This window comes from Rhineura floridana, chromosome 13, assembly GCF_030035675.1.
Source record: "Rhineura floridana isolate rRhiFlo1 chromosome 13, rRhiFlo1.hap2, whole genome shotgun sequence".
Taxonomy (NCBI): Eukaryota; Metazoa; Chordata; class Lepidosauria; order Squamata; family Rhineuridae; genus Rhineura; species Rhineura floridana.
In genome coordinates, this window is record NC_084492.1 from 4,017,470 (window position 1) to 4,045,399 (window position 27,930).

A 27,930-nucleotide genomic window follows, 5' to 3' on the forward strand; every position below is an offset into this window, starting at 1 on the left:
GCTTTAAATGGTTTAAATCAAAACTGAATTGACGAATACAAGCTCACTGAAAGAGAAAAATAAACAGTGCGAGCTTTAAGGGACATTTTGAAGTTCTCTTGCTCAAGCCCCACTAAGCTACTTTCGATGGCCATCCTGACCGCCTTTCTTCAAACAAGAATAGATAACTGCTCTTCATTTCAGTAGGGCTTTTACATGAGAACTTCGCAGTGGATTGTGCCTTCTGCAGCCACAGGCAACAGAGGCTACATAGCTTCTGAAATCTTGCAAATTCCAACAAAGGTAACAAATCAGTTAAATGGCATTACACCATTCACAAAGCTCAAACACATTTTTATGAGAGTTACAGAAGAATTGCAGAGTTACTTGACACTATCCCCTAGTGCGCTAGGTGTATTTGTTATTGGTGCTATACTAGAATCTGTTTACTCCTCTGAATGTAAAGCATCCCCGAACATTTGCTGAACTAACCTTATCCCATATAAGTTCAGCTCCATCACCTTTTTCTGCTAGTTGAGCTCTCAGGGTTTCTATGCTCTTAGAAAACAGGTGGGCATAGCTCCTGACATCTAGAACTTGTTGGTCTTTTAGGCCCAAGGAAGGCTCATTCTGTTGATCAGATGTGCTCTTCTCTGCAATGGAAAGAGCATCAATGCTCAATATAGAGAAACTTCTTTAAAACCATTTCCAAATTCAACACAATTTGCTTTCCCAACTGTACAATTTTATAATCACGCACACTATTCATATTCTTAAAATTATACAGCCACGAGAGTAGCTAGCGTGGATTTTTCCCATTCGGCAATGTTAAATTGAAAATACCCCCATGCCATTCTGATGCTTCCCATAAGCTCATTTCAAAACAAAATCTTACAAAACTTATAGTCCTGAACTCAGAAACGCTTGCTTAACAACCCTCTCAATTTTCATGGCGATACACAAAACAGTCAGAAAGAATCGAGAGTTCAAAGTCTAAAGAGAGAGAAAAAAACCCCAGAGCCCTTTTGGACTTTTTTCTCTGAAAGTTCTAATAATCTGTTGAAATTCATTAAAAAGCAGCCATGTTCACAGAGTACCTGTAATCCTATTACTGACCTTGTCCCATACTCTGACCTTCATCTTCTGCAGTTTAAAATTTTTAAAAATGCCTGGCTGATTTTTAATTAATTTAAGAAATTTTGCATTGAACTGAATGATAGTGTCGGACATGCTCAGTAAGAACCAACTGTCAGTGTTCTAAAATCCAGACTCACAGCTGCTAGGCTTGCTTAATCGGGGCCACACCCACACCAGACTTTGATTTCATGTGAGACAGTCATGGCTTCCCTCAGAGAATCCTGGGAAGTGAAGGGTGCTGAGAGGAGACTCCTATTCCCTTGAGAGAGCTCCAGTGGCCAAAGTGGTTTAACAGTCAGCTGCTCTGATTGAAGCTCTGCGAGGGGAACAGGGCATCTCCTAGCAGCACCCTTCACTAACTACACTTTATATCCTGCCCTTCCTCCCCATAGGAGCCCAAACAGTGACCCTCTGCATCCTTCGGTAGGATGCAGACCCAGGCTACTACCCTTTGGAAGATCCTTCTGCCAAAGGCAGCATTGGCAAAGACATACTTGTCCTTCTTGTAGTGCCTGATGAAGGTGGACAGATGAGCCCAGGTGGCTGCCTTACAGATTTCGTCCAGTGGGGCATCTTTGTGCAGTGCCGCTGTGGCAGCTGCTTCCCTGACGGAGTGAGCTGTAATGCCCCAGGGCAAGACTTTGGCTCTGGCTTGGTAGGCCTTAATGACTCATTCTGTGACCGACCAGCTGATGGCAGGTCCGGAGACTATACAGTCCTATGCTCCCTATTTGAACAGTGACTTGGTCCTCCTGAAGGACCTAGTTTGGTCTATGTAGATCCTGAGTATGTGCTTGACATCTGCCTTATGTCATCTCTTCTCCTTGTGATGAACTGGGTTGGGGCAGAAGCTCGGCAAAGTGATGTCCCAACCCCTATGGAAAGAGGAACTAATCTTGGTCAGGAAGATAGAATCAGGCCGAAGTACCACCTTGTTGGGGTGAAAGGTGTAGAGTTCCTCCCTGATGGTCCCCAACTCCCCAACCCTTCTGGCTACGTATCTGCCATGAGGAAGACTGTCTTGAGCATGAGCTCCTTTGATGGGAATGGAGTGGGCTGGTTCAAATGGAGAGACCGAAACTGCCCTCAGAACCAGGGTTCTGGACTAAAGTGAAGGCTGTCCCCATAAAAAACCTCTTGATCTGAAGGTGACTGATATGGTGGGCTCTGCTAATGGTGGATGCACACGATCCAGGGCTGCTGCCTGTCTTTTAAATGTACTGGGTGCTAGGCCCTGGTCAAGCCTGTCCTGTAGGAAGTTGAGAATGGTCCCAAGCTGACATTCTTCCTCCACCAACTGCTTTTACCTGTGCCATCTGTTGAAAGCTTCAGGTCACAGACCCTCTGTGTAGATGCCAGAATGGTGCTGATGACAGCTGTTGGACCTCAGCAACTGCTGCTTAACCTCTAAGCAAGAAGTTAGTCTGGGTCCAGGAGAAGAATGGGACTCTGCGACAGGTCTGGTGCGGCAGGTAGCCACCAAGGCAGGCTAGAGCCGAGGTCGACAAGATTTGAAAACCACAGCCGCCAAAGCCAGTAAGGGACTACTACTACTTGGGCCTGGATCCTGCAAAGCAGTCTGGACAGAAAAGGCAGAGGAGGAAAAGCAAACAGCAAGCCCCATAGCCAGGGGGCTAAAAGCACATCCACCTCTAGGACCTGAGGGTCCCAGCACTGGCCATGAACTTGTCCAGCTGAGCATCTGTTGAGGAGGTGAAGAGGTCCATGCAAGGTGTCCCCCACCTCTGGGAAATCAAATGGGACACTTCCTGGTTAATTCCCCCTCCCCCTGATGAATTTGCTCTCTGCTTAGCCACTTGGCCTGGGTGTTGAATGGCTGAGATGGATGCCAGGCGTTGCTCCACCCACTGGAACAGTAAATTGGTCTCATCCTGTAAGGGACCAGATTTAGTGTCCCTTGACAATTCATGTGTGCTTTGGCCATGACACTGTCTGTGTGCACCAGCACCTGTACCTGATACAGGAAGGGAAGGAACTCCTGAACTGAATCACCCTGAGTTCCAGCCAGTTAATGGATTGGTGTTGTTCCTGAACGCTGGGTGAAGTTCGTGAGGCAGGTTGCCCCTCAGCCAGCCAGACTGGCATCCATGGTGACCATTGTGACTGCTGGGGCTCGGAGGGAAAGCCTTCTCACTAGACAATATTGCTTTCTCCACCACTGCAGAGAAGCCAATACATTGTTGGGAATGCTTTTTAGCCAGTTTAGGTTCTGTGCGATCTGGTCCTGGTATGGGAGCAGTAGCCACTGGAGTGCCCTGCAGTGAAAATACGCCCACGGCACTGAGTTGATGGCCACTATAATGTAGTTGGGCAAGCTCCATCAAGGGAACCTCGGCGTCAGACAAGTAAGCCTGCAGCTGGGACAGGATCTTGCTGATTCACTCTGTGAATGAAGATAACTAGCTCCGGACTATGTCTATCACCACTCCCAGATGTTAGAGGCATTGACTGGGGATCAGCTGGCTCCTGGCCTTGCTGATAATGAATCCATGACTCTCCACGCAGGGCCAGCCCCAGGCATGCCGGGGCCCTTAGGCACCAGCCTGCCCTGGGCCCTGGCATGTGCGCCCCTGCAGCCACGCGCCCACCCCACCTACCTGTCTCCTGTCTTTTGCGGCTATGTGGGCTGCGCGTGCAGCACTACCATTAAACAAGATGGCGGCCAAAGTTTCCCTAGAGCTGAAGCCTCTGCCGCCATCTTGGTTGATGGCACTCATGCATGCTACATACACACATCCTGTCATCAACCTAGATGGCGGCAGGGGCATCAGCACCTTAGGGAAATCTCAGCCATCATCTTGGTTAACAGTAGCGCTGAGCACGCACTGCACACAGCTACAAAAGAAGTCAGCAGTGAAAGATAGGTGGAGTGAGGGAATGGCAGGCAGCTTGGAAGCTCCACAAATTGCAGAAGGGGAGCAGCGGGGGCCCTCAGGGGCCCTTGGCCAGGGCCCGTCTAGGTACCCTTTGGAGCCAGCCCTGTCTCCACACAAAGGATGGAGTCTCTGGATCCCACTGTGCCCCTGTGACTGAGGACACATGCACCAGGAGGTCATCCAGATGGGGACAGACATGCACCCCCAGTGCAGAGATGCCCTACTATTACCACCATGAGCTTGGTGAACACCCAGGGGGTTGAGAACGGGCTGAAAGGCAAGGCCCTGTACTGAGCCTGCTCTTGGCCATGAGCAAAGTGGAGAAAACACATGTGTTGAGGTAGTATGGGGACATGCAAGTATGTTTCCATGAGATCTATGGATCCAAAGAAGTCTGCAGGTGCAATGGCTTCTGTGGTGGATCTGAGTGTCTCTATCTTGAGCTTCCTGGTCACTATGAATCAAGTCAGAAACTTTAGGTCCAAGATGAAGTTAGAAAAGTCCCCAGAGGACAGATGATGTTCTGGCAGTGGTTTTATGGCTCCTATCTCAAGAAAGTGGGAGATGCCATCCAGAGTCCTTTGGAGATTTTCCAGTCTGTGTGATGGTGGGGCTGCCCGCCACCTGTCCCATGGCATGGCGGCGAATTCCAGAGAGTAGTCCAACGAGATGGTGTTTAGGATCCATTTGTCTGAAGTGGTGGCCATCCAGGCGTGGGCAAAATGTTGGAAATCTTCTGCCCACCTGGATTCCTCTGGTGTCAGGCCTGGGGCTGCTTAGTATTTATTGGTCTTGGGTCCTTGGCAATGCTTGTTGAGCTTGCCTCCCAAGGAAGTGGGTTGTTCTGCTGGCACGAAGAGTTCCAGGAATTCCAGGAGTCATGGAACTGACAAATGACCATGTAGGTAGATGCATATCCTTTTGGACGAAAGGAGTGAGAAGACCTCTTGTGAGCTTTGTTGTAGTCATTCTTGGATGCAAAGGGAAGAGCTTTCTTTTTATATTTGATCCCCACCAGGTGGCAATCTAGAGACTTGCTGAGAAGCTGACTGCTGGTGTATGGAAGGACTGACAGACTGGCTTCAGAATGGTGGTCCACTTCCCATTGTTTCAGCCAAATGTCATGCCTTACTACTACAGAGTAGCCCAGCACACATGCTTAATACTGTAGGCTATCCATATATGCATCTGTCAGGAACTCAGCCATTTTTGCCAGTTTGTTTAGCTCTTCTCTGACATGCCTGGAGGAACATCAGTTAAAAGGGACCTGGCCATTTGACCGCTTTAAGGCTGCCTCTCTGCATCTGTCACTTTGACCACATAGGGTGTCCCCCACCTCCTTGGGAATGGCAGCTTTGGCCCCAAGGACAGAAACCAGCTCATCAATGGCTGGGACCTTGAAGCTGTCCATTACAGTAGCAGGCAAGCCATAGAGCATTTTGGAGAGCGAGGGACCATATTTAGGCTTAGCTGGTTGTTCCCACTCCTATTTAACAATATCCTTAAAGAATTTTGGAAATGGAATGACTACACGTTGGTCCCCAGATCTGGGGAAAACATGTGAGGAACCCTACTCTGTCTCCTCAAATTCGCTTTCTCTTTGGGAATCATAGAATCATAGAATAGTAGAATTGGAAGGGGCCGATAAGGCCATCAAGTCCAACTCCCTGCTCAATGCAAGAATCCAAATCAAAGCATTCCAAACAGATGGCTGTCCAGCTGCCTCTTGAATACCTCCACTGTCGCACAGCCCACTACCTCTCTAGGTAATTGGTTCCATTGTCGTATGGCTCTAACAGTTAGGAAGTTTTTCCTGATGTCTAGTGGAAATCTGGCTTCCTGCAACTTGAGCCCATTATTCCGTGTCCTGCACTTTGGGACGATCGAGAAGAGATCCCGGCCCTCCTCTGTGTGACAACCTTTCAAGTACTTGAAGAGTGCTATCCTATCTCCCCTCAGTCTTCTCTTCTCCAGGCTAAACATGCCCAGTTCTAGTTAGAAGGTCTACCTAAAGGCAAGTCATGGCCTCGGTGACCAAAATGGGATAGGACTTGGGTGAAAACTGAATCAGGACTGAGGGGCAGGTTGCCAGGCAGAGCCTTAAGGCTAGAGGAATGCTTCTTATGTTTGCCCTTTAGAGGCTTTAAACATCTGGGGAGCTGAGCCCCTCTATTTGCTGTTCCCCCTCCCCCTGTCTGGGCTGGAATCTGAGGAGGAGGAAGAGCAGGAGGAAAATTGATGAGAAAAGTAAGTTCTGGAATGTTTGACGCTCTTCTTATGGGCGAGGGCTTAACACTTTGCAGAGAAGCCCCGGCCTCCCGCACTGCTGTCTTGTTAAGCCAGGACAACAAGGCTGCTTGGGGGGGGGGTGAGAAGATGACCCACAGTGGCGGGTTTTGGCGCAGTTTTTACCCGAGGCTACAGTATGAGCCTCCTTTCCTCCCCTGCTACATGGAGGGGAGTTGGGAAACTGTAACTGCCCAAGGAGGGGAATCCAAAATGGCACCTGCCAGAGACTCCAGTGTAACAAGTGGGTTTCCCATCTGGGAACTAGCTTCCTCCACACTCAGTCCTGCTATCCTCCTTGGCCAAGGAATGGTACAAGCAGCCTCCTCCGCAGGCCATTACATACCCTCCAGTAATGAGGTACGGCCAGACTAAGTGTTCACTCCCCTTTTCAAGCAATGGAATTGGTACCTGGGTGGCAAGGTAGCAGCTGCTCAAAGCAGAAGTAAGTTGCTGAAGAGTCTGGCTATGCTTTAAGGCAGCCTTTCCCAACCAGTGTGCCTCCAGATGTTGTTGGACCACAACTCCCATCTTCCTGACCATTGGCAATGCTGGCTGAGGCTGATGGGAGTTGTGGTCCAACAACATCTGGAGGCACACTGGTTGGGAAAGGCTGCTTTAAGGCCTGAATCCTCACTACTCTGGAGGCCTCTGCATTGCTCCAACACTCCACTAGGGGCTTCTTCTCTGTGGATGAACTAGGCGCAGTAAAGGAGCCTGGGACTGATTTTAGCTATCTCTGTGTCCTAACACGCCAACAAGGAAAGAGCCTACCCATTTCTCTCTCCCCCCACACACAATCTGCCTAATCACTGATGGGTGGGGGTAGACAGAGAAGATAGAGAGAGGCTGCCTGCTGCTCCAAAGAAAGACATTTTAAGAAAAACCAAATAGACAGAAAACAAACTTTCTTCCCTATTTCCCTTAGGGGTATACAGGAGGAATGACCTAACCCTTTTGCTTGCTGGAGGAAGAGTCAAGAGCTGAAAGTAGGAAGAAGGTTATCTCCCTTTCCGGCTGGCCACTAGAAGTTTTTTTTTCTAAAGTGACTTGACCTGCTTCCAGGAGGAGTTAACCCATTCCTATATGCTCCACTCATCCGCTGACTGAGAACAATGAGCAGTGGTTCAGATATAACACTAAGCCAGGTGTTCTGTGGTTTGTTTCCCTGTTAGATTAAGGGAGAGCTAAACCAGTAGAATACAGTTAAACCATGTTTCTTGGCTTAAGAGTTCTGTTCAAATGCAGCCAGTGTCCCATCCTCAAATAAATGGAATATTTGAGAAGAAAGATATAGGCTGCAGTCCCTAAGGGTCAAGGGTAGCCATGTGATGCCCTCCAGATGTTGTGGACTACAATTCCCATTATCCCTGACCATTGGCTGTCTCGCTAGGGCTGACAGGAGTTTAAAAAGTTCAGCAGCATCCAGACAGCACCATACTGACCAGCCTTGGTGTACACTATAAACGCAGATGCCTTCATAAATCTTTTATCCAAGTTGCCATTGCACTCCAAACAATTGTTTAAATGGGGAGGATTCAAGAACCACATCCCAACGCCAAAACTAAAGTACTAAACTAAATTGGGCTCTGCTACAGTCCATTAATAATACTTGTCTTTAAAAGTAGGCATCCTAACACTTTAAGTGCTAATGAAAGGCAAAACATAATCTGCTTACCCTGATTTTGTATTTCATTCCAGTCTAGAGGAATTGGAGGTTTCCTTTTCCTCCAGAGCTTATCCATTGTTAGCAGATATCTGACGTCATCTTTGAAAAGCTGGAAAGTAAGATTTGGAAAGCAAAGCTAGAATAAACTGATGCACTTTGCTTCTATTCCCTCTGAGGAGTACATTTCAAATTTATCAACACTTAGTATTTAGCACCAGTACACATTCATCCAGGCCCCATGTATACAGTATTTGTCTTATTCAAATATTAACAGCCCTATGGTCATTATGCTCCTGTTTACTGAAGTGAAACAACTAGATTATGACAAAACTGCAGGGTGGGGAAATGCAGTCAGTTCTGTATAAATATTTAATAAGGTACATGCTTAATTCTGATAACCAATATATTGGAAACCTTATCTGAAGCTGCAGAGTGCAATCTTGTGCACAGTAAAACTAGCAAAGTAACATTCAAGCTTATCAGAACAAACTTGCAGACCTCCTCTGCTCTGTTTGTAAATTCTAAAGATTTAATTAATCCCGCCGTATTTAAGCACCAGACAAGGAACTGTATGGCAGTGACTTAGCAGGCTGGTGGAGTCAGGGTACCAACTGGGCTGTCAAAGGAAGAAACCCCCCTCCTCTGTGCACAGCACAGAAATGCAAAGGGATGCTGCAAGATGGATGGAGATTCATCCCTCACCTGCTAGCCCCTAGCCGGCTTTTGTTACTCACCTCCTTCTAATTGCTGACTTGTGTGTCATCTCATGATATAGACCAGAAGTAGCCAACCTGATGCCCTCCAGATGTTGTGGACCACATCTCACTTCACTGCTGACCATTGGCCATGCTGGCTGGGGCTGACGGGAGTCTAAAAATATCTGGAGGGCACCACATTTGCTAACCCTGATAACAGACACTTGCCCAAATGTTTGTGTCCTTCTCTTTATCTTCTAACAACCTCCTCATTCCCCATACAGTGTATCACTACTAATTCATCTATTATCTGTAAACCAAAAGGAAGATTAGAGGGAAAGGAGAAGGGTAGGTGTGTTGATAGATGGCCAGAGAGAGGATCACGGCTGACAGCATCTTACTCTATTTCCCCTCCACAACAGAGGCATACACAGATTTCTCTAAGTGCCACTGGCTTAAGACCAATACCTTAGTGAAGAGTTTAACTGAATCGTATCCTGTTGATTTAGCCCATTCCTTAGTTGAAACACGTTTAATATCACCATCTTCATTAGATGCTCTTGCTCTGGCCTCTGCTTCTGCTGGCTCCCCTGTCAATAATATGACATTTTTCATTTGCTATCAAGATCACTCACATGGCACAGCTACAAATTTACCTACAGAGCAGAATGTGCAGCTGGCTTTCAGAGGAAAACCTAGTCAGAGGGTTTCTGGGTCCTTCTTCACCACACCGGCCTATTAAAGAATCAAAATGGTACCTGAAATATTTAGACTATTCTGGCCCAATTAATGGAACCAGGGCTCAAAGCAATACAAAATTTAATACTCACTATTTAAGACTAAAGATTGACATTCAGGTGAACCTAGAAGCAGCTACTGAAGGTTCTCCTATATGCAATGTATAGACAGAACCTTGCAGATCTGTGCCAGCAAACAAAGAAAATATTTTTATGTATCCAATTAGAGGAGTTGCGCAGATTCCAGAAGGAATACCTGAGAGGTACTGAAACACTGGCAAGCAAAAATATTCTGGGGTCTATCATATCTAAACAAATCATTTTACACTTACAAGCAGCTTCAGGATCAGCTCTGTCAGGAGATACTTCTTGATCAGCATCTTCTTCTCCAAACAGCTGACTACATATTAAAACACACAAGACATGCATTTTCCTGGTTAGAGACTGAAATCCCTTTGCTTGGATAATGTTAAAAGCAAGTTATTTATGCACTGTTATGTTCAGCGGTTAACATACAGGTTTGATTTTAGTTGCATGCATACTCCTCCAGATACATAGTATGATTTTCTTTGTCAGCTGCTTTAAGACACATATGAAAAGCACAATATAACTTTTTAAAATAAATAAAAAGATAAAAGTAATCCATCTTGATAAATGGAACCTGCAACCTCCTCCTAAAAGGTGTGTTCTTGTTCAGTACCAGCCAGCGATTTCCTCCCAGGAAGGCATTCCACGCCCACCGCCTCCTGTTCCATTTTCACTATTCCATGGCTACTGAGCATGCTCAGTTCTTGGTGGGCAATTTTTCTGAATTTCTGCCCTTATGGGTTTTTTTTTTAAAAAAAAGGTATGTTGTACTTTGGCAGACTTTGAGGTTCCTCTGAGCATGCCTATACCTTGCTCTCGTTTCTCAATGGCTCTATTTTGGCTACAATCCTATCAGCACTTGGTACCTCAGCTTGCTGTTAGAATGAGGAATCTCTACAGATTGTCTAAATGCATTAGATACCCTTTCTTTGGGAACATGCACTCAACAAAACCTACACACAACAATCGGCCAACCTGGTTTTCTAGATTTTATGTAGCTGTGTACTGGCAATAAACTAATCTGCCAGACACATAAGGCCCTCAAGTCCAGAGCTCTTCTACATATTAACCCTTTACAAACTAACCATCATAATGTACTAGGCTCAGAATAGTAGGATCGACCCAGGTGTTCCTGTATTCACAGATAAGCTCACTCAAGATCTTTGTGATAAAAAGATGCATAGTGTTAGCATAAAAAAAGCTTACTTGAACAAATATTTTGCCCACACAATGCAGTGGATTGGTTCTGAAGGTGTGTTGCGTATGGTACAGCCTGGAAAGGTCTTCTGGGTTGGTTTAGGCTGACATTCGTAACATTCTGTCACTCCCTACAGAGGGGGAAAAAATAGAGGAAAAAATCTATCATGTTTCCACTGTTGACTGAAAACTACACTTAATGATTATGCTACAGCATACGAAAACAGAGTGTCATTGCTGTACCTTTTTAATAACAGTTACTTGACCAAGATAGCCTGCAGTTCCACTCTCTATAAGGGGGACATCAGCAGCCAGGCACATCCTGTTCACATGGTTACGGGCAGCTGTGAAGAAAAGAATTAAGAATCACTGGTTTTCAAATACAGGTTTTGATACAAACGGGGTCTCCAGTAAGTCACATTTCCTCCACTTTTCAGGTGGTACCAATAAGCTATTTTCATTACTACAACCTCTTTCTGTACAGTGGGGAGACGATCCTTAGCATTTATTACAGGACTACTCAGATATGATTAAAAAGTAGTTTGTAAAGATAGCAGCTATCCCAATATTCATTTCTAGAAACACACCAAACTATTAGGAAACAGGCAGGCCAAAGCAAATTGAGACTTTGCAAGGCTACAAGTACATGTATGTCAGAAAAGAGACATTTCAAAACTCCAAGTTTCAGACATCTCATATTAGCAAAGAGAAACCTTACCTCTGTTATCCAAGGCATTCATAACTAGGGTAAACTGGCGAAAAAATTCCACATTATAGTCAGCGCTGCAGGAAGAGAAAATATCCATTTTAGGTAGCTCAGAAAATAAATGCCTCTTGATTTTGACAAGACAGATGTCTATGACTTCATGAATACAACATCTGCCAAACAGCACATCACAGTATTTTATAGTTAGGTATCAAGAAAACAGGTGAAACAAATGAGTGTTTCAAAAAGACCTAGTTTTTTTTTTTTAGTCCACAAAGAAAACAAGATGTTTAGGGCAAAATAAAATGAATTGCTATATTTCTGGACTGATGGCTAGCCGATATCTCTGTCATTTCCCTAAACTATTTCTTTAGGCAAGATGTGTCCTAGGACCCAAACTAAAATAGCTTGCTCTTGTCTATTTTTTTTTCCAGAGCAGAATTGCAATGATATTTCCAGACAGAATATTTAGTGGAATATATTTGGTTTTGCTCTGAAGATGTATGGTTGATAACAATCCCTATGGTTTCAGAAACTTAACACTTAATTTAGTGCAAGCTGCAATTTCATATTCCCCATTATATGTACATTCACTAATAGGCCTTGCGGTTTAAGAACATACTTATAGCCAACAGATATTTCTATCAAACTTTACAAACCAGGGAAATTGGGCAGCTATAGTGAATGCACCAGGGGAGCAGGAGATCTGACCTCCTCTCTGAGATATTGTACTGCCCTACAAATTTGTAAAAATGGAAACACAATTTGGGTTGGTCTTTCACAGTCCAATCCACTTCCTGTGTAACATGGAAGAATTTGGTAACACATGCCTCACTGTATATGGTGAGTGGTTTCCTTGCTTTTAAAAGTTTGATAGAAATATCTGATGGCTATAGGTATGTTCTTTAACTGCAAGGGTTTTTGCCTCTTAGTGGATTACTCTGCTTTTTAAACTGGGAGGTAAGAAATGGGGTCCTGTGCAACTTTGCTGAGAATGGACTGATCATTTGCATGCTTATTCGAGTTCAGTGGGATTTACTCCCCTGCAATCATGCTTAGGATAGGTGAAACTGACACGGGGGAGGAGGAGGGGGAAAGGGAGCAGGCAGAAGGTGGAGTGCAGGTTTGATCATTTGCATGCTTATTGAGGATCGGGAAGAGGAAAAGGGAGAGAAGGAAGGGGGAGAGGGGGGAGGAGAGGGCAGGAAGGAGAAGGAGGAAAACACTGTGAACAGTATCATTATTTTTCAAGGTTTCCCACACCATGTTATTCTACATCTGACATATGTAGTCTCCTACTCAAACCTAAACCAAAGCTGTCCCTGGCCACATCCACACCAGACATTTAATCCACTTTAAACCATCACGGCTTTCCCTAAAGAATCTTGGGAAGTGTAGTTTGTGAAGGGTGCTGAGTTGTTAGGAGATGCCCTATTCCCCCCACAGAGCTACAATCACTAGAATTCTCTGGGGAGAGGGTTGACTGTTAAACCACGCTGGCCACCGGAGCTCTTTCAGGGGAATAGGAGTCTGCTAACAACTCTAAGCACACTTCACACCTACCCTTCCCATGATCTTCTGGGGAAGCCAGGACTGTTTAAAGTGGAATACACTATCATAAACTGCAATGTTAATTTTCTGAAATTATTAAAAGTCAGCCATGCATTTTTTTTAACTTTTAAACTGCATAAGATGAAGGTCCAGAGTATGGGACAAGGTCAGTAATAGGATTACAGGTATTCTGTGAACATGACTGATTTTTAATTAATTTCAACAAATTACGAGACCACTAAAAAAGGTCTAACAGGGATTTGGATTGTTTTACTCGTTTTAGACTTTGAACTCTGGATTCTCTCTTGAGTGTTTTGCGTATCACCATGAAAACTTAAGAAGGTTGTTAAGCAAAGGCTTCTGAGTTCAGGACTATACATTTTGTAAGATTTTGTTTTGAAATGAACTTCTGGGAAGGAGCAGAATGGCATGGGGGTATTTTCAATTAACATGGCGGAATGTGAAAAAATCCATGCTAGCTACAGTATACAGCCCCTCTTGTGGCTGTATAATAATTTAATAAATCCAAATGAAAGCTGAGTAGAAGGTGGAGAATTTGAGTGTAGTCTATTATAATCCTATATAATCAAGTTATAAAATGAATTACATACCAAACAACAGCAACAGAATATACAGTGCCTTACAAAAGTAATCAGACCCCTGACTAATGCTCTCATATTACTGAATTACACATGGTACAATTGTAATTTTGTTCTCTATGGTATTTTATTTTGAAACACTGAAACGCAAAATCAATTATCGTAAAGTGACATTGGTCTTATGTTGGGAAATGCTTGTAAGAAACATAAAAAAACTGAAACATATTGCTTGCATAAGTATTCAACCCCTGTGCTGTAGAAGCTCCCAGTTTACACAGATAAAGAAACTGAGGACAATATCGAGGACACGGTTACCTTACCATTGGCCTCCACCTGTGAACCGTTAAAGGTGCTGTCACATTGTCAGGATAAAAACCCCACTGTTGAAGGATCATTGGTCAGGCTGTGGATCTGAAGGAAAATGAAGACCAAAGAGCATTCTACAGAAGTGAGAGATAATGTAATACAAATGCATAGATTAGGAAAAGGGTACAAAATAATATCCAAGTGTTTGGATATCCCAGTGAGCACAGTTGGATAAATAATCAGGAAGTGGAAGGTGCATCACACCACCCAGGTACTGCCAAGAAAAGGATGTCCCTCAAAACTCAGCACTCGAACAAGGAGACTTGTGAGACAAGCCACAGAAGGGCCAAAAATGAGCTACAGAGTTCAGTGGCTGGGAGTGGAGTAACAGTGCACCAGTCAACCATATCAAGAGCTCTGCATAACACTGGCCAGTACGGGAGGGTGGCAAGAAAGAAGCCATTACTCAAAAAGTACCACCTGAAAGCACATCTGGAATTTGCCAAAAAGCATGAGAGTGCCCCAGCTGCGATGTGGGAAAAGGTTTTGTAGTCAGATGAGACCAAGAGAGAGCTTTTTGGTCAAAATTCAAAGCGCTATGTGTGGCACAAGCCTAACACTGCCCATGCCTCAAGACACACCATCCCAACAGTGAAGTATGGTGGTAGCAGCATCATGCTGTGGGGATGCTTTCTGTCAGCAGGGATGGCATCTTGTTAAAATGGAAGGAAGAATGGATGGAGCAAAATACAGGGAAATACTGCGAGAGAACCTGCTTCAGTCCACTCAAAAACTGAGGCTTGGGAGGAAATTCCCTTTTCAGCAGGACAATGATCCCAAGCACAAGGCCACAGCAACATCAGAGTGGCTCAAGAACAAAAAGGTGAATGTCCTACAGTGGCCCAGTCAAAGTCCTGATCTCAATCCCATTGAGAATCTGTGGCACTCTTTGAAAATTGTGATCCACAAGCGATATCCAACCAACCTGATCGATCTGGAGCGAATCTGCCAAGAAGAATGGGCCAAACTCCCTCCAACACTGTGTGTAAAGCTGGTACATAGCTACCCCAAAAGACATAAAGCTGTTATTGCAGTGAAAGGTGGCTCTACCAAATATTAATGTGTGGGCTTTGAATAGTTATGCAAGCAATATGGTTCAGTTTTTTATGTTTTTTTACAAACACTTCCCAACATAAAACCAATGTCACCTTACAATAATTGATTTTGAGTTTCAGTGTTTCAAAGTAAAGTATCATACAGAACAAAATTACAATGTACCATTTGTAATTCAGTAATATAAGAGCAATGGTCAGAGGTCTGATTACTTTTGCAAGGCAGTGTATTCCTAAAGTTAAGCACATAACAACTGAGTAAAAATTCCTGAACGACAACCATCTGTTTAAAAAATAACCTAGGTGTAAAAATAGTGACCTGCTTAGTGACTGGCAGTGAGCAAAAAATCATCTTCAGGGGCTAGGTAGGAAAGCTTTTCCTATTGAGAAAGTTATTCCCCTGCCATCATAAGAGCTCTTCTGCATCAGTCCAAAGGTTCATCTAGTTCAACATCCTGTTTCCACAGTGGCCAACCAGATGTTTTAAGGGGAAGCCCTCAAGCGGGACATGAGGGCAACTCTTCCCATTTGTTATTCCCAGCAACTGGTATTCAAAGGCACACTGCCTCCAACAGTGGAGATAGAACACATCCTTGTCCATCCTGGCTTATTAAAGCTAGCTGGAGTGGGGTGACTGAATAGGTCACAGGTGCAGTAAACGCATCTTTACATGATGGTGTGATGCCCATTGCCTTAAAGAGGCAGTGATGTGCCCACTTCTTAAAAAGCCCACACAACCATAGACCAGTAGAGAAGGTGGTTGTAGTGCAACTGCAGGTATTCCTGGATGAAACTGATTACAGTAGGGCCCTGCTTTTTGGCGTTCCGCTAATACGGTGGTGCTAGCAGGGTGATCAGCTGTAGCACGGGGAGCTCCAGCTGACAGTGATCAGCTGTAGCGCAAGAGCTCCCCGCACTACAGCTGATTGCGCGCTACAGCTGACCGCTGTCAGCTGGAGTGCAGAGGATGGAATACAGTAGGGCCCCTTTCCAGCAGTTTTCACTTTTCGGCGGGGGCGTGGAACGTAAACTGCCGTATGAGTGGGGCCCTACTGTATTTAGATCCATCACAATCTGGATTCAAACCTGGGTTTGGAAGAGAATCAGCTCTGGTCGCCCTGCTGGATGACCTTTAACGTAACAGGTGCTCAATCTCTCAGTGGCATTTGATGCCATTCACCATGGTATCCTCCTGGACTGACTCAGCAGGATGGGTATTGAAGGCAGGGTCACATTCAGAGAGTAACACGGGGTGAGTGTTCCTCCACCCCTGGCAGTTTTGCTATAGGGTTCCACAGGATATTATTCTCTCCCCAGTGCTTTTTCACATCTGTATGAAGTCATTGAGAGCAGTCATGCAGCTCTATTTCTCCATAACATCAGAATGAGAAGAGGCTGTGAACGCTCTGGATCAGTGTCTGAATGCTGTAGCGGACTGGATGAGGGCCAATAACTCTGCTTGAATCCTGGGAATATAGAGACTCTTTGGGTAGGTGTTCCCATGTCCAGGAGACAGGCAAGTTACTTTCTCTGGATAGAGTCTCATTCCCTCTGAAAGACCAGGTCCATAGCCTAGGAGTACTCCTGCATTCATCTTTGTCAGAGGCCCAAGTATCCCCTGAGGCTAGGAGTGCCTTTTACCAGCTTTGTCTGGTTTGTCAGCCATGGCAGTTGCTGGACAGGAATAGCCTGACCTCTGTAGTCCATGCACTGGTAACCTCAAGGTTGGATTACTGCAATATGCTCTATGTGGAACTGCCCTTTGCCCTGGGTTGGAAGCTCCAGCTGGTGCAAAATGCAACTCCCAGACTGGTGCAAACTGTGGCTCCCAGGCTACTGATGGCCAACAACATGTGACATCACTCTTAAAACATCTGCACTGGCTGCCCATCCACTACCAAGCCACGTTCAAGGACTTTGTATTAATTTAACATTGATATGAAATCGAGCCTTCAGTGTCATCAGCCCAGTTCTCTGGAATGCTTTGCCAACAGGGATTCAGGCCTCTTCTGTTTTAACTTTTAAACACCTGCTGAAAACCTTTATGTTCCACCAGGCTTATGCAGGCAATTAAGATGATGCCTTTTTGCAACAGTTGACTTTTGTTTTTATTGCATTTTTAATATTTTTATCAAATGGTAAATCTTGTAAATCACTTTGATGTTTTCAACAGAGGTATATAAACATGTAAATAAAATAAACAAGGTGGTTAGTAGCCATTGATAGCCTTGTTCTCCATAAATTTGACTAATCCTCTTGTAAAGCCACCCAAGTTGGTAGCCATCATTACAACCTGTACCATCAACGCACCACTAATGTTATTGGCAGCACAGCTAGTAAAGTGTTTGGAATGTCACTTTTAGTGGGCTTTTCTTTTGCAAGGCTGATACAAAATTCTAAATGTAAGAACAAAAGAATCAGACATACTTCATAACGCTGTCATGATAGGCTATAATATTAGCTCCTGGATGAAACCGTAACACACTTTCCTTAGCAACCTGCAAGAGACCAAGACCACATACATCAAGGTTGTACTAATCCAGTCAAGAACCATCTAATTTTAAACTTTGCATTATGGATTAGAAACAGTTTTATTGATTTTTAAAAAATGTACAAGTACCCAATTATCTTCAAAGCTCAGAACATTTCATGGTTTGTAATGACATAAATAAATATATATAAAAACATTTAATAAATAATAAAACAAACACATAATGTACTATTTAAAGACGAACATGAAATATATTTCTAGCAAATGCCTAATGGGAATCCTGCTTCTAAAGTTATATTGAGAACAATTCCGAATTAAACTGCGAACTGCATTTTGGAATTAGTCTTACCTGAGCTTTTGATCTTCCAACATGCTTCTTTTGAAACAAGAATTGCCTATTGAGGTTACTGACGTCAATGGTATCCAGATCAATCTAGAAAATACATGAATTGCAAACACTTCAGATTTGTTCAGAGATCATTCAGTCATGTTACTCCATTCTTGTGGCATACTTTAATCAATTCTAAATTAGACACTTCTACTGTCTGTTTTAGGGAGAAATGTGAAGGCCTGGGAAAAACCCAGAAAAATTAGGAAAAAGCCCATTTTCCCCAAAGCCTTTTTTTGTTTTTGGAAAAATTGAAGAAAAAATGGATGATGGAATGTTTTATTTTAGCATGATGAATAAAATGTTTCACTGAATCTTGGTCCCCCCCCTTTTCTCAGTTCTTTTTATGGGAATGGATACTTTATGTCTGCTTGACACTGTGGAGACTTTGTTTTCTTTGTTATTAATGTTTCTTTGTTATTAATGTTGATGGTTTCTTCTGGTTTTTTAAATTGTTTTTTGCCTGCTCCTCATAAACCAGCAAAACGAAAGAGGTTCCTTGCAGTTAGGAGCTTGTAGATCTATTTGTTACCAAAAAAAAGTAAAATTTTTAAAAAAGTAAATTCAATTTGTAATAATTGTTTGAATAAAATGTACTTTTAATATACCAAATGTGATAATTTTATGTCAAACCAACTTGTATATAATTACATTTTGTGTTCCTGAAGTAACAAAGTGACTTTCAATCTGTAAAAAGTGCTAATATTGCATTTTTTTCAAATTTTCCAAAACTTTCCATTTTTTCTTGGAAAAATCGGTTTTTTTATATGGCTTTAAATTTCCAGAAATTTTACATCTCTAGTTTTAGGATAGTCAAAAGAATATAAATAATACTTTATAAGCTTGCAATTGAGACATACAAGCAAAAGTTATTCTGAGTGCATGCTTAAGTTTACAAAAGTGGCCACGTTATGGATAGTCAGATATCAGTGGGATGCCCACAAGCAAGTCCCAAGCAGAACCTGGTATTCAGAGACACACTGCCTCCAACATGGAGGCAAAACACAGTTGTCATGGCTTGCTGACTGCAGTGAATGGGGCGTCACATATGCACATCAAATCTACATAACTGCACAAGAACTACAAAAAGTTATGATTTTGATAGACCCATTACCATCTGAATGCAAAGATACTGGAAATGCAGAAAGTTAAAAGCAGCACAGCAGTGATGATTATAAAACCAGAGGCAACATTTAATACCTTTTATTTCCCCTCATCAAAGTACAGTGTGGCTTAATAACATACTTGGTTTTGCCCTGAAATAATCAGCTAGCAACTTAACTTGTTTTATGTGCACGAGGAAACAAAATCAGTCATGTTCTGACATGATATTCTGTTCTTGGCAATACTGATCCATGTACCCTGGTATATTTTAACTACAGAACAATTTTAAAATACTTTATTTGTTAAGTAATAAAAAATAACCTACAGATATCCTATACAGATAAATACAAATATTGAAGTGAGAAAAAGATACAAGAATACGTTATATAACTGACAGAAGTTCAGTATGTGTACCTACCACGGAAAATCTGTCATTAAAATGCTCCACAAATTTCTCCAACCCTGGTCTTTCAAGCTTTTTGTTGCTGTTAACATTTACTATGTTTTCCTACACCATTTGTCAACTATAGGCATCTTGACTATTTCTGTTCACATTTGGAGATTGTTCCCGAACATTCTTTTATCTTTCTTAATTATACTTCCTAAAATATTCAACAGTAATATTTGCAGTGTCATGGGGGCTACATATCCTTTCATTAGACCTGCCTTTTCAATGCTTTGCCCTGACATTTTTCAACTGAATCACAATGCCATCAAATAATCCATTTTAAAGTATAATACCACTGAGAAAATACTTTACAGAATGTTCTTTCATAGCTATATTAGCTGAAACTGCTGCTCCTTTTCCTCATCCAGACCTTACTCGATTTAAAAGTCAAGATTAAAATCCTGTTCTTTTCCCCAAACCAATTGTGTCGAATTTTCTGTCTTCAATCAACCAGTAACTCACAGAGCTTTGCTAATAATCTGTTCTATTATACAGCCATGAGAGTAGGGATTTTTCGCGTTCTACCATGTTAAATGAAAATACCCACACACACCTTTCTGGTGCTTTCTATAGTCCCAATTCAACACAAAAATTTACAAGTCTTATACTGTTGGATTCAGAATCGCTTGCTCTACAACTCTGAAAGTTTTCTTGGTGATAAACAATCCCCCCCATGGAGAATTCACAGGTTAAAGTGAAAAAACGGGAGAAAAACAAGAAGCCGTTTGGACTTTTTTCTTGAGAAGTTCTCATAATCTGTTGTCGTTCATTAAAACTCAGAGATAACTGTAAGGTATCTCTAATCAAATCCCTGAGCTTGCCCGAAACACAGAGCTTCATCTTCAGTAGGTTTAAAGTAAAAAAACGGCATGGTTTGTTTTTAAATAGATAAAAAATGCATTACCGTGGGTGATAACGTCACGCAGGCACAGTAGAAACCAGGAGTTCTTTCGTTTCACTCCTCCTCCCCCCTCCCTCTCCCCCCTCCCCTTCCAGTTACTTGGAGGAAGCAGGGGAAGTCTTCTGCTCCTGTGATTGGTGGGCAACAGACATGTGACTCACACTGGCCTTCTGCTCAGCGTTGTTCTTCCCTTGTGCTCTGTGTGAGGAAGCATGAGGGAGGAAATGGAGAGCCAGACGGTCAGGAGAGAGAGAAATGGACGGTGGAGGGAGAAAGCCAGAGGGCAAGGATGATGGAGAAGGCAGCAGCAGAATGGAGGTGAGTGATGGTGATGTGTTCCCACCCCCGCTGTCTCCTGCAGCCTGCTCTTTCCGCTGGCTCAATCACCCTACCACCCCCCACCCCCTATCCTTAAATGGGTTTATAAATGACAAAAGCTGAAATACTTTTTGTTTGCAGTGTGTATGGCTGTTTGACCTGTGCTCATAATGTAGTTATTTTGAGATTGTATGAGACTCTTTGTTTGTAACACTTTAATCCTGACTTTAGCTCTTGGTTCTTCAATCAATCAATCAATCAATCCAACCAATCAATCAATCTCTCTCTCTCTCTCTCTCTCTCTCTCACACACACACACTGTAATATAGCCTTCCTTTACAGCACTGCTGTTGTCTGCTACGATTTAATTTTAATCAGTATTTTCCATACTGTGGATAATGTGACTCTTTTCAGGTTTAAGAATCTCAGAACACACAGTTGCTTCTTAATCTGTCACAGTGAGCCCTATGACTGGCATTCAGAGATTAAAGCAGAGGAGGTAGTAACTGCTGATAACTTGCAAAGTAATATAGATTGCAAGATGCACAATGTTTAAAGAAAGGGTCTCAAGCATATTTCTTTGTGCATCCCCAGTAGAGTATGGGAAACATAGGAAGCTCCTTTATACCAAGTTGGACCATTGGTCCATCTAGCTCAGTACTGACTGACAAGGTTTCAGATAAGGATCTCTCCCAGCCCTAATTGGAGATGCTGGGTATTGAATGTGGGGACTTTTGCATGCAAAGCATGTTCTCTGCCACTAAGCCATGACCCTCTTGTAAAAGTAAAGGCATTCTTGATGGTAATATAACATTTAAAATACACTGCTGAACGATTTCTGTTACTGCTGGTGCTAACTTGCACAGGATCCCATCTCTTACCTCCCGGATTAAACAGCAGGGAAAGAGGTACATGTTACCAAATTCTTCCAAGCTACACAGCAAGTGGATTGGACTGTGAAAGACCAACCCAAATTGGGTTTGCATTTTGACAAATTTGTAGGGCAGTACAGTATCTCAGAGAGGAGGTCAGGTCTCCTGCTCCCCTGGTGGATTCACTGTACCTGCCCAATTTCCTTGCTTTTTAAAGTTTGATAGAAATAGCTGTGGGCTATAGGTACATTCTTTAACCACAAGGTTTTTTGCCTATTAGTGAATATTATCTAAATTTATCACTCAATCCACTCCCTGTGTGATGTTGGACGCTAAACTGGGTCATGCCCAGTCAGTACCTGGATGGGAAAATGCAATTGTCTTTTAAAAATACCTGACATTTCATTGTTGAAAAATTTTTATATGTGAAATGACTAAAGCATAGGTTGCCAACCTTTTTGGGTGGGGGCCAGCAGGACAAACATTTGAAATTTTGAGAGAATGCCATGGGCACAACCTTCTCTTGTTGCTTCTCTTTCCATTCCTGCCAAACAGGCCAGTCTGTCCTCACCAGAGACACACACACTCTTCGCTTTTCCAAGTGGTCTGGCTAAATGTCTGATCCAGTAGAATTAAAATGGATCCTCTTGAATTTGCATATTTTCCATCCCCCCCTAAACACAATCTAATTAAAGCTGATAGCTGTAAACTGCACAGTAAAAATGGCAAATCTAGTGCTTATCAGCACCACAAAAACACAGAACCAAGGCACAGATCCTAATACATCTTCATGATATTTTACAAATTTAGGCACACCCAAGAAGCTAAGGAGCTAAGTCCATCAACTTTCCAACAGCACCCAGACATAGGCAGTGGTGTCACTAGGGTTGGTGTCACCTGGTGCGGTAACTCATGGTGTCAGCCCCATGGACCTCCTCCCGTACCAGACCATACAGAATCCTTAGTAATGTTTTTTGTACTAACGTTACTCGTAAATCGTAATTCCCGTATATCACTGAATGTAATAGCAATAGTAGTGACATAAACTAGCAAAATTAAAATTACACCTTTAAATTACAATATCATACGCACTGCCTAAATGTATTTACATTTATACATAGTTTCATGTGGTTAAAGTGAAAATTCACCACTGAGATTAGGGAGCAGAAGGAATATGGCAAGCAGGGCCGCCCCTAGACTGGTTGTAAGTAAGGAGGTAGGCAGGCCAGACTGGCAGATGGGGGTTGGCTGAGGGCAGACTTAGCTTGGTGGGGTGGTGCCCTACTTGCCCTAATTAATGAATCAGCCTCCAGTGGAACTTCAGTGTCGTCCCCTGTTATTCTGGGAGTTAATGGCATTCCATATGAGAATCATGGTTCTACACACACACCCTGCAGTAGTGCAGATTTAGGAACTTTTACTGTTGTGTAATTTTTATAGAGGTGAAAGAGCCAGGCTTATTTTGTCCCTTAATTGCTCCCTTCCTAGGAAGACATTAGAAAGGTTTAGAGCTTTCCTGGACACTGATAACGCAACCTGAACCTCATGTAACTGGCAGGGCTGGGAAGGACTCCGGTCTGAAACCATGGAGAGCCGCTGCCAGTCAGTGTAGACAATCCTGAGCTAGATGGACCAGATGACATAAGGCAGCCTTCTATGGGTGGTATTCAACTCTGTCCTTCTCAGAGGAGGCCCACTGAAATTAATGGACATAAGTTACAGTGCAATCCAATATATGTCTACTCAGAAGTAAGCTCCATTAGGTTCAATGGGACTTACTCCTATGTAAGTGTGGATAAGAGAAAAATCAACTCATTTGAAATGTGGTGCTGGAGGAGAGCTTTGCGCATACTATGGACTGCGAAAAAGACCAATAATTGGGTGTTAGAACAAATTAAACCAGAACTATCACTAAAAGCTAAAATGATGAAACTGAGGTTATCATACTTTGGACACATAATGGGAAGACATGATTCACTGGAAAAGATAATAATGCTGGGGAAAGCAGCAGGGAGTAGAAAAAGAGGAAGGCCAAACAAGAGATGGATTGATTCCATAAAGGAAGCCACAGACCTGAACTTACAAGATCTGAGCAGGGTGGTTCATAACAGATGCTCTTGGAGGTCGCTGATTCATAAGGTCGCCATAAGTCGTAATCGACTTGAAGGCACATAACAACAACAAGTGTGTACTGGATTGCAGCCTTAGTCATGTCCATTAACTTCAATGGGTCTGCACTGAGTAAAGACTAGCACTAAATACCACCCAATACAATTAAAAACAAAATAAAACATTTAAAACAATTGAAACAACTAAAAACATGTTTAGAATCTTGTTTGGAAGAAGGATTTGGTTAAAATTGGGGGGGGGGAGGGCTTTGAGATTCCATTATGGCACTCCCCCTCCAAAATTTCCAGCACTGCTCCCAGGTAAGTGTACCTAGGTTTGCAGCCTGAGCAGCAGACCCATTGAAAATATGGGGCATGACTTGATCCATTCAGTTCAATGGCCCTACTTTGAGTAGAAGTGAATTGGCTAAATAAAACACAACCCAGTGCTTTACTGCTGACGCACTTGCCACCCTGGGCTCTTTTCAAATCATTTATTTCAATGCCTCTACTCTGAGTAGGGCTGCTATGCACCCCTCCACTAAGAGTAAGCCCCCGCGGAGCTTAGGCAAGCAGCAGCCTTGGGCAATCATGACTTACCTGAGCTGGCCAGCTGCTTACTCGGGGCTGTTCCTAACCGGTAGTGCCCAAGGCCAGCGCACCTTCTCACGCTTCCAGTCGCCCCCCCACCTCCTTCCTTCCAGTGGGGCCAGGCAGGGCCACCCAGTCAGCGATTGCGCTGGAGAAGAAGAGAACTGAGTCACTCCCGCCTCTCCACCGCCCGGCCCCGCATGGGCGGCTGAACGCTGGCTGTCTTGTTGGCTGGCCCGCCAAGAGGCCTGCGTCCAGCCAACCAGTCCTCAGCAGCAGCAGCAGCAGCCGCCGCTGCACACAGCCTAAAGCCAGGAGGGATTTTCTGGGTTGCTTGGCAGCATGCCCGGCCTCAGGCTGCTGGAACTGCGGAGAGGGAGAGAGATTGCACCATTCTGCCAGCCTGTGAGGCGGCAGGGCGGGTGCTGAGTGAAGAGGGCAGTCGCAGCACTCGCTCCTCTCTCTCCTCCTTGGCCGCGTCTGCCGCTTCCCGGCGGCAGTGCCTAGGGCGGGGGGCAGCTTGTGGTGTCACCCGGTGCGGGCTGCACCCGCCGCACCACCCTAGTGATGCCCCTGGACATAGGCCTTCAGGAAGCTCACCATAAAAAATGAAGGCCATCTCACAATCTGCTAAAAAGCATATTGGCTCTATTCATTCTTAGCTATCACGGTCAACAGCTGCAAACAGACCTGTCTACCACTATGAATCAAACCAACCCTTTATAACAAGTGTTGGGAAACCTTTGGCCCTCCCAGATATTGCTAGACTACAACTCCCATCAGTCCCAGCAAGCATGGCCAATGGTCAGAGATGATGGCAGTCCAGCAATATTTGGAAGACCAAAAGTTCTCCACACCTGCTTTATAGCCACCAATTTAGTATAGTGGTGAGAATGTTGGATAAGGATTGAGACGACTCTGGTTCAAATCTCCACTCAGCCATGAGGCCAAGGGTGACGGACTGTGGACCAGTCCATCTCTAAGCCTAACCTATCTCACAGGGTTGATGTGAGAATAAAACAGGAACACAGAACCATATATGCCATCTTGGAGGAAACATAAGAACGTTGATCTTGGTGGGCCAAACCAAAGCTTCATCCAAGTCCACCATTCTGTCCTTAGAAGAAGCCAGCCTGATGCTTCTGCAGCTCACAAGCACAGCATGATTCCATCCAGCAACTAGTATTCTGTGTCTGCAGAATGACAGTTGCTGTCAGGTCTGTCCAACTCAATCATTTAAGACTGCTTGATCATCCTGACAAGCATTTTATCTGCATATGTAGTCAGTCAGGTGTTAATGAAAAACTCCCAAGCAGAGCATAAAGATGCCCTCCCCCTGCAACGCAGCTGCAGCAACTAAGCAACAGACTACTCCTAGCAAGTTACCTTATACCAGCCTTTCCCAACTAGTGGACCACCAGATGTTGTTGGACCACAACTCCCATCAGCCTCAGCCAGCATTGCCAATGGTCAGGAAAGATGGGAATTGTGGTCCAACAACATCTGGTGACCCACTAGTTGGGAAACGCTGCTATACCAAGTCGGCCCACTGGGTAGATCTGGATCTACTGTAAATCTGCAACAAAGCCTCAGTCATCACAAAGCAGGCTGTTAGAATCCCTGATCTAACATGGGATGTAGATTGGTACTTGTACATGCAGGTTAGGTGTGAGGCTCATGGGGATGCAATTGGTAACTGGCTCTGCCACCTGACCCACAATTTTATACCTCACTCCAGGTGGTGGAGCTCAAGGCTCCAGTAAAAAGCAGATCCCATAAGCCTGAAGTCTGCCTGTTGCTGGTCTATACTGACTAGCGGTGGCTGTCCATGGCTTCAGCTTCCCAGGCTTTTAGCCACCACTGTCAGTGCACTTGCCATCCGTAAGAGCAGCCCTTAAGGATCAGCTTACGAGACCATCTAGTTCAGCATTTCATTTTCCACCAAGGGCCAGCCTGAGATATTCTACTGGCTGAGGTGGAGCAGTATATGGCGCCCCCTCTCTTCTGGTGTGAAATACCAGAAGCTGGTTAAATTATTTTGGTAACTGAGGCAAAAACAGCAGGAGCAACAAGAACCATTAATTGCATCTTTCTTCCCCGGCTGTAGAAATACAATAGTAAGTTAAATAACTGCCATTCCATGACACCCAAAAGTAGCTTGGGGCAGTCCCTTAATTCTGCGTAATGGCAGGACTGGCCCCGTTTCCAAGAGCGCTCAGCCAGGTATCTGCTGGAAAGCTCACAGTATAGGGCCATGAAGTCAACGTCCCTGTTTCCATCCTGCTGTTTCCACAATAACAATGATGTCAGATTGGACCAAAGGACCATCTAGTTCAGCATTTCTGTTCCCACAGGGCCAACCAGATGCTTCTTGAGAAGTCTGTAAGTAGAACCTGAGTGCAACAGTACTTTCCAGACCTGCATTTCCCAGCAACTGATATTCAGAGGCATACTGCATCTAACAGCGAAGGGTGAACACAGCCATAACCTCTCCACAAATTTGTTTAAACCCCTTTCGCGGCCATCCACATTGGTGGTCCCCACTATTATCTTGTGCTAGCTGATTCCACAGTTAGTACAGGCATGTGTTGTGCAAAGTTCCACCTCCTTTTCTCTGTCCTGGACTTCCAACCATCCAGCTTCACTGGATGACCCCACTTTGATGATAGCAATAGCATAGAGTGAGAAAAATGCCTCCCCATGTGCTTTCTCCATACCATGCATAGTCTTATACACCTATATTGCCCCCCCCCAAAACAAGCTCCAGAAAATGTAACCTTTCCTTAAAGGGGAATTGCTCCTGCCCTTTGATCCTGTTTTGGCTGCCCTCCAGCCAGCCAGCCAGCCTTCTAATAGGAGCCTTTCCCCACACATGCTGTTTCCACTGAGTTCCCGTGGTGGGCAGGGTCGCTGCTAGTACCTTCACCGTAAGAACAGAAAGGGCCAGCAGGTGTTGTGGTTAGACTGGGATCAAGGTTCAAATCCCCGCTTGGCCATGAAGCTCACTGGGTGGCCCTGGGCCAGTTTCTCAGAATAACCCTGCCTCATAGGGTTGTTGCGAGGATAAAACCGGGAGGGGAGGACCATTTTTTTTGTAGGCCACCTTGGGCAAATAGGTGGGATATAAACGTAATGGCAAAAGAAGAAAAAAAGGGCACCTTCTTGGCCAAAGAGGCCGAATTCGCGCCCTCGCGGGGGTCTCCCTCCTTGTATTATTTACTTACTAGATTTGTATCCCGCCCTTCCTCCCAGCGCGGCTCCCTTGAAAGACACCCGCAGCGACGCTACTCCGCCAAGCCCCTCACCCCGGGCGGGGGAGGGGAGAGAGGGCCGAGTTGGCCCCTGCGGGACCGACCGAGGAAAGGCCATCCTGCTGGCCCAGCCGCCTCTTCCCTCCTTCCCCCTGCCCACACGTCCGTCCGCCCGCCCGTTCCCCGGCCGGCCGGCCGGCCGACGCTCCCTCCCTGCGGGTCTCACCACGTCGATGTTGGCGAAGCCGGTGAGGACCAAGTCCTTGAGGAGCTCGCAGCCGATCCCGCCGGCTCCCACCACCAGCAGCCGCGCGCCGGCCACAGCCTGGGTCAGCTCCCCACGCAGAGCGGCCATTGCAGCCGCGGAGGAGGCCTACGGAGAGAAGCGGGCGTGAAGGCACGGGCGGAGGGAAGAGGAGGCTGCAGGCGCCGCGCATGCGCAGCTCCCTCAGGGCCGCCTCGCTATCGAGGCAGATGGAGCGGGAAGCCCCAGAGCGGCC

The 27,930-nt window shown here is 44.7% G+C and overlaps 1 protein-coding gene across 2 annotated transcripts in view; it reads right to left on the bottom strand.

Annotated features, from left to right (window-relative positions):
* The window catches only part of UBA2 (ubiquitin like modifier activating enzyme 2), a 46,236-nt gene extending 18,306 nt beyond the window's left edge, over window positions 1-27,930 (bottom strand). The window contains exons 1-10 of one of the 2 annotated variants that reach the window (XM_061594385.1): window positions 27,657-27,930; window positions 17,799-17,882; window positions 17,386-17,456; window positions 11,403-11,467; window positions 10,928-11,028; window positions 10,694-10,815; window positions 9,733-9,800; window positions 9,132-9,253; window positions 7,978-8,077; window positions 472-632 (exon numbers count right to left, since the gene is read on the bottom strand). In XM_061594385.1, coding sequence (XP_061450369.1) covers window positions 472-632; window positions 7,978-8,077; window positions 9,132-9,253; window positions 9,733-9,800; window positions 10,694-10,815; window positions 10,928-11,028; window positions 11,403-11,467; window positions 17,386-17,456; window positions 17,799-17,882; window positions 27,657-27,785 — 1,023 coding nt within the window. In that variant the 5' untranslated portion in view covers window positions 27,786-27,930. Of the gene's footprint in view, window positions 1-471; window positions 633-7,977; window positions 8,078-9,131; window positions 9,254-9,732; window positions 9,801-10,693; window positions 10,816-10,927; window positions 11,029-11,402; window positions 11,468-13,860; window positions 13,954-17,385; window positions 17,457-17,798; window positions 17,883-27,656 lie in introns of those variants that run through there. The other variant, XM_061594386.1, reaches the window with a different exon arrangement.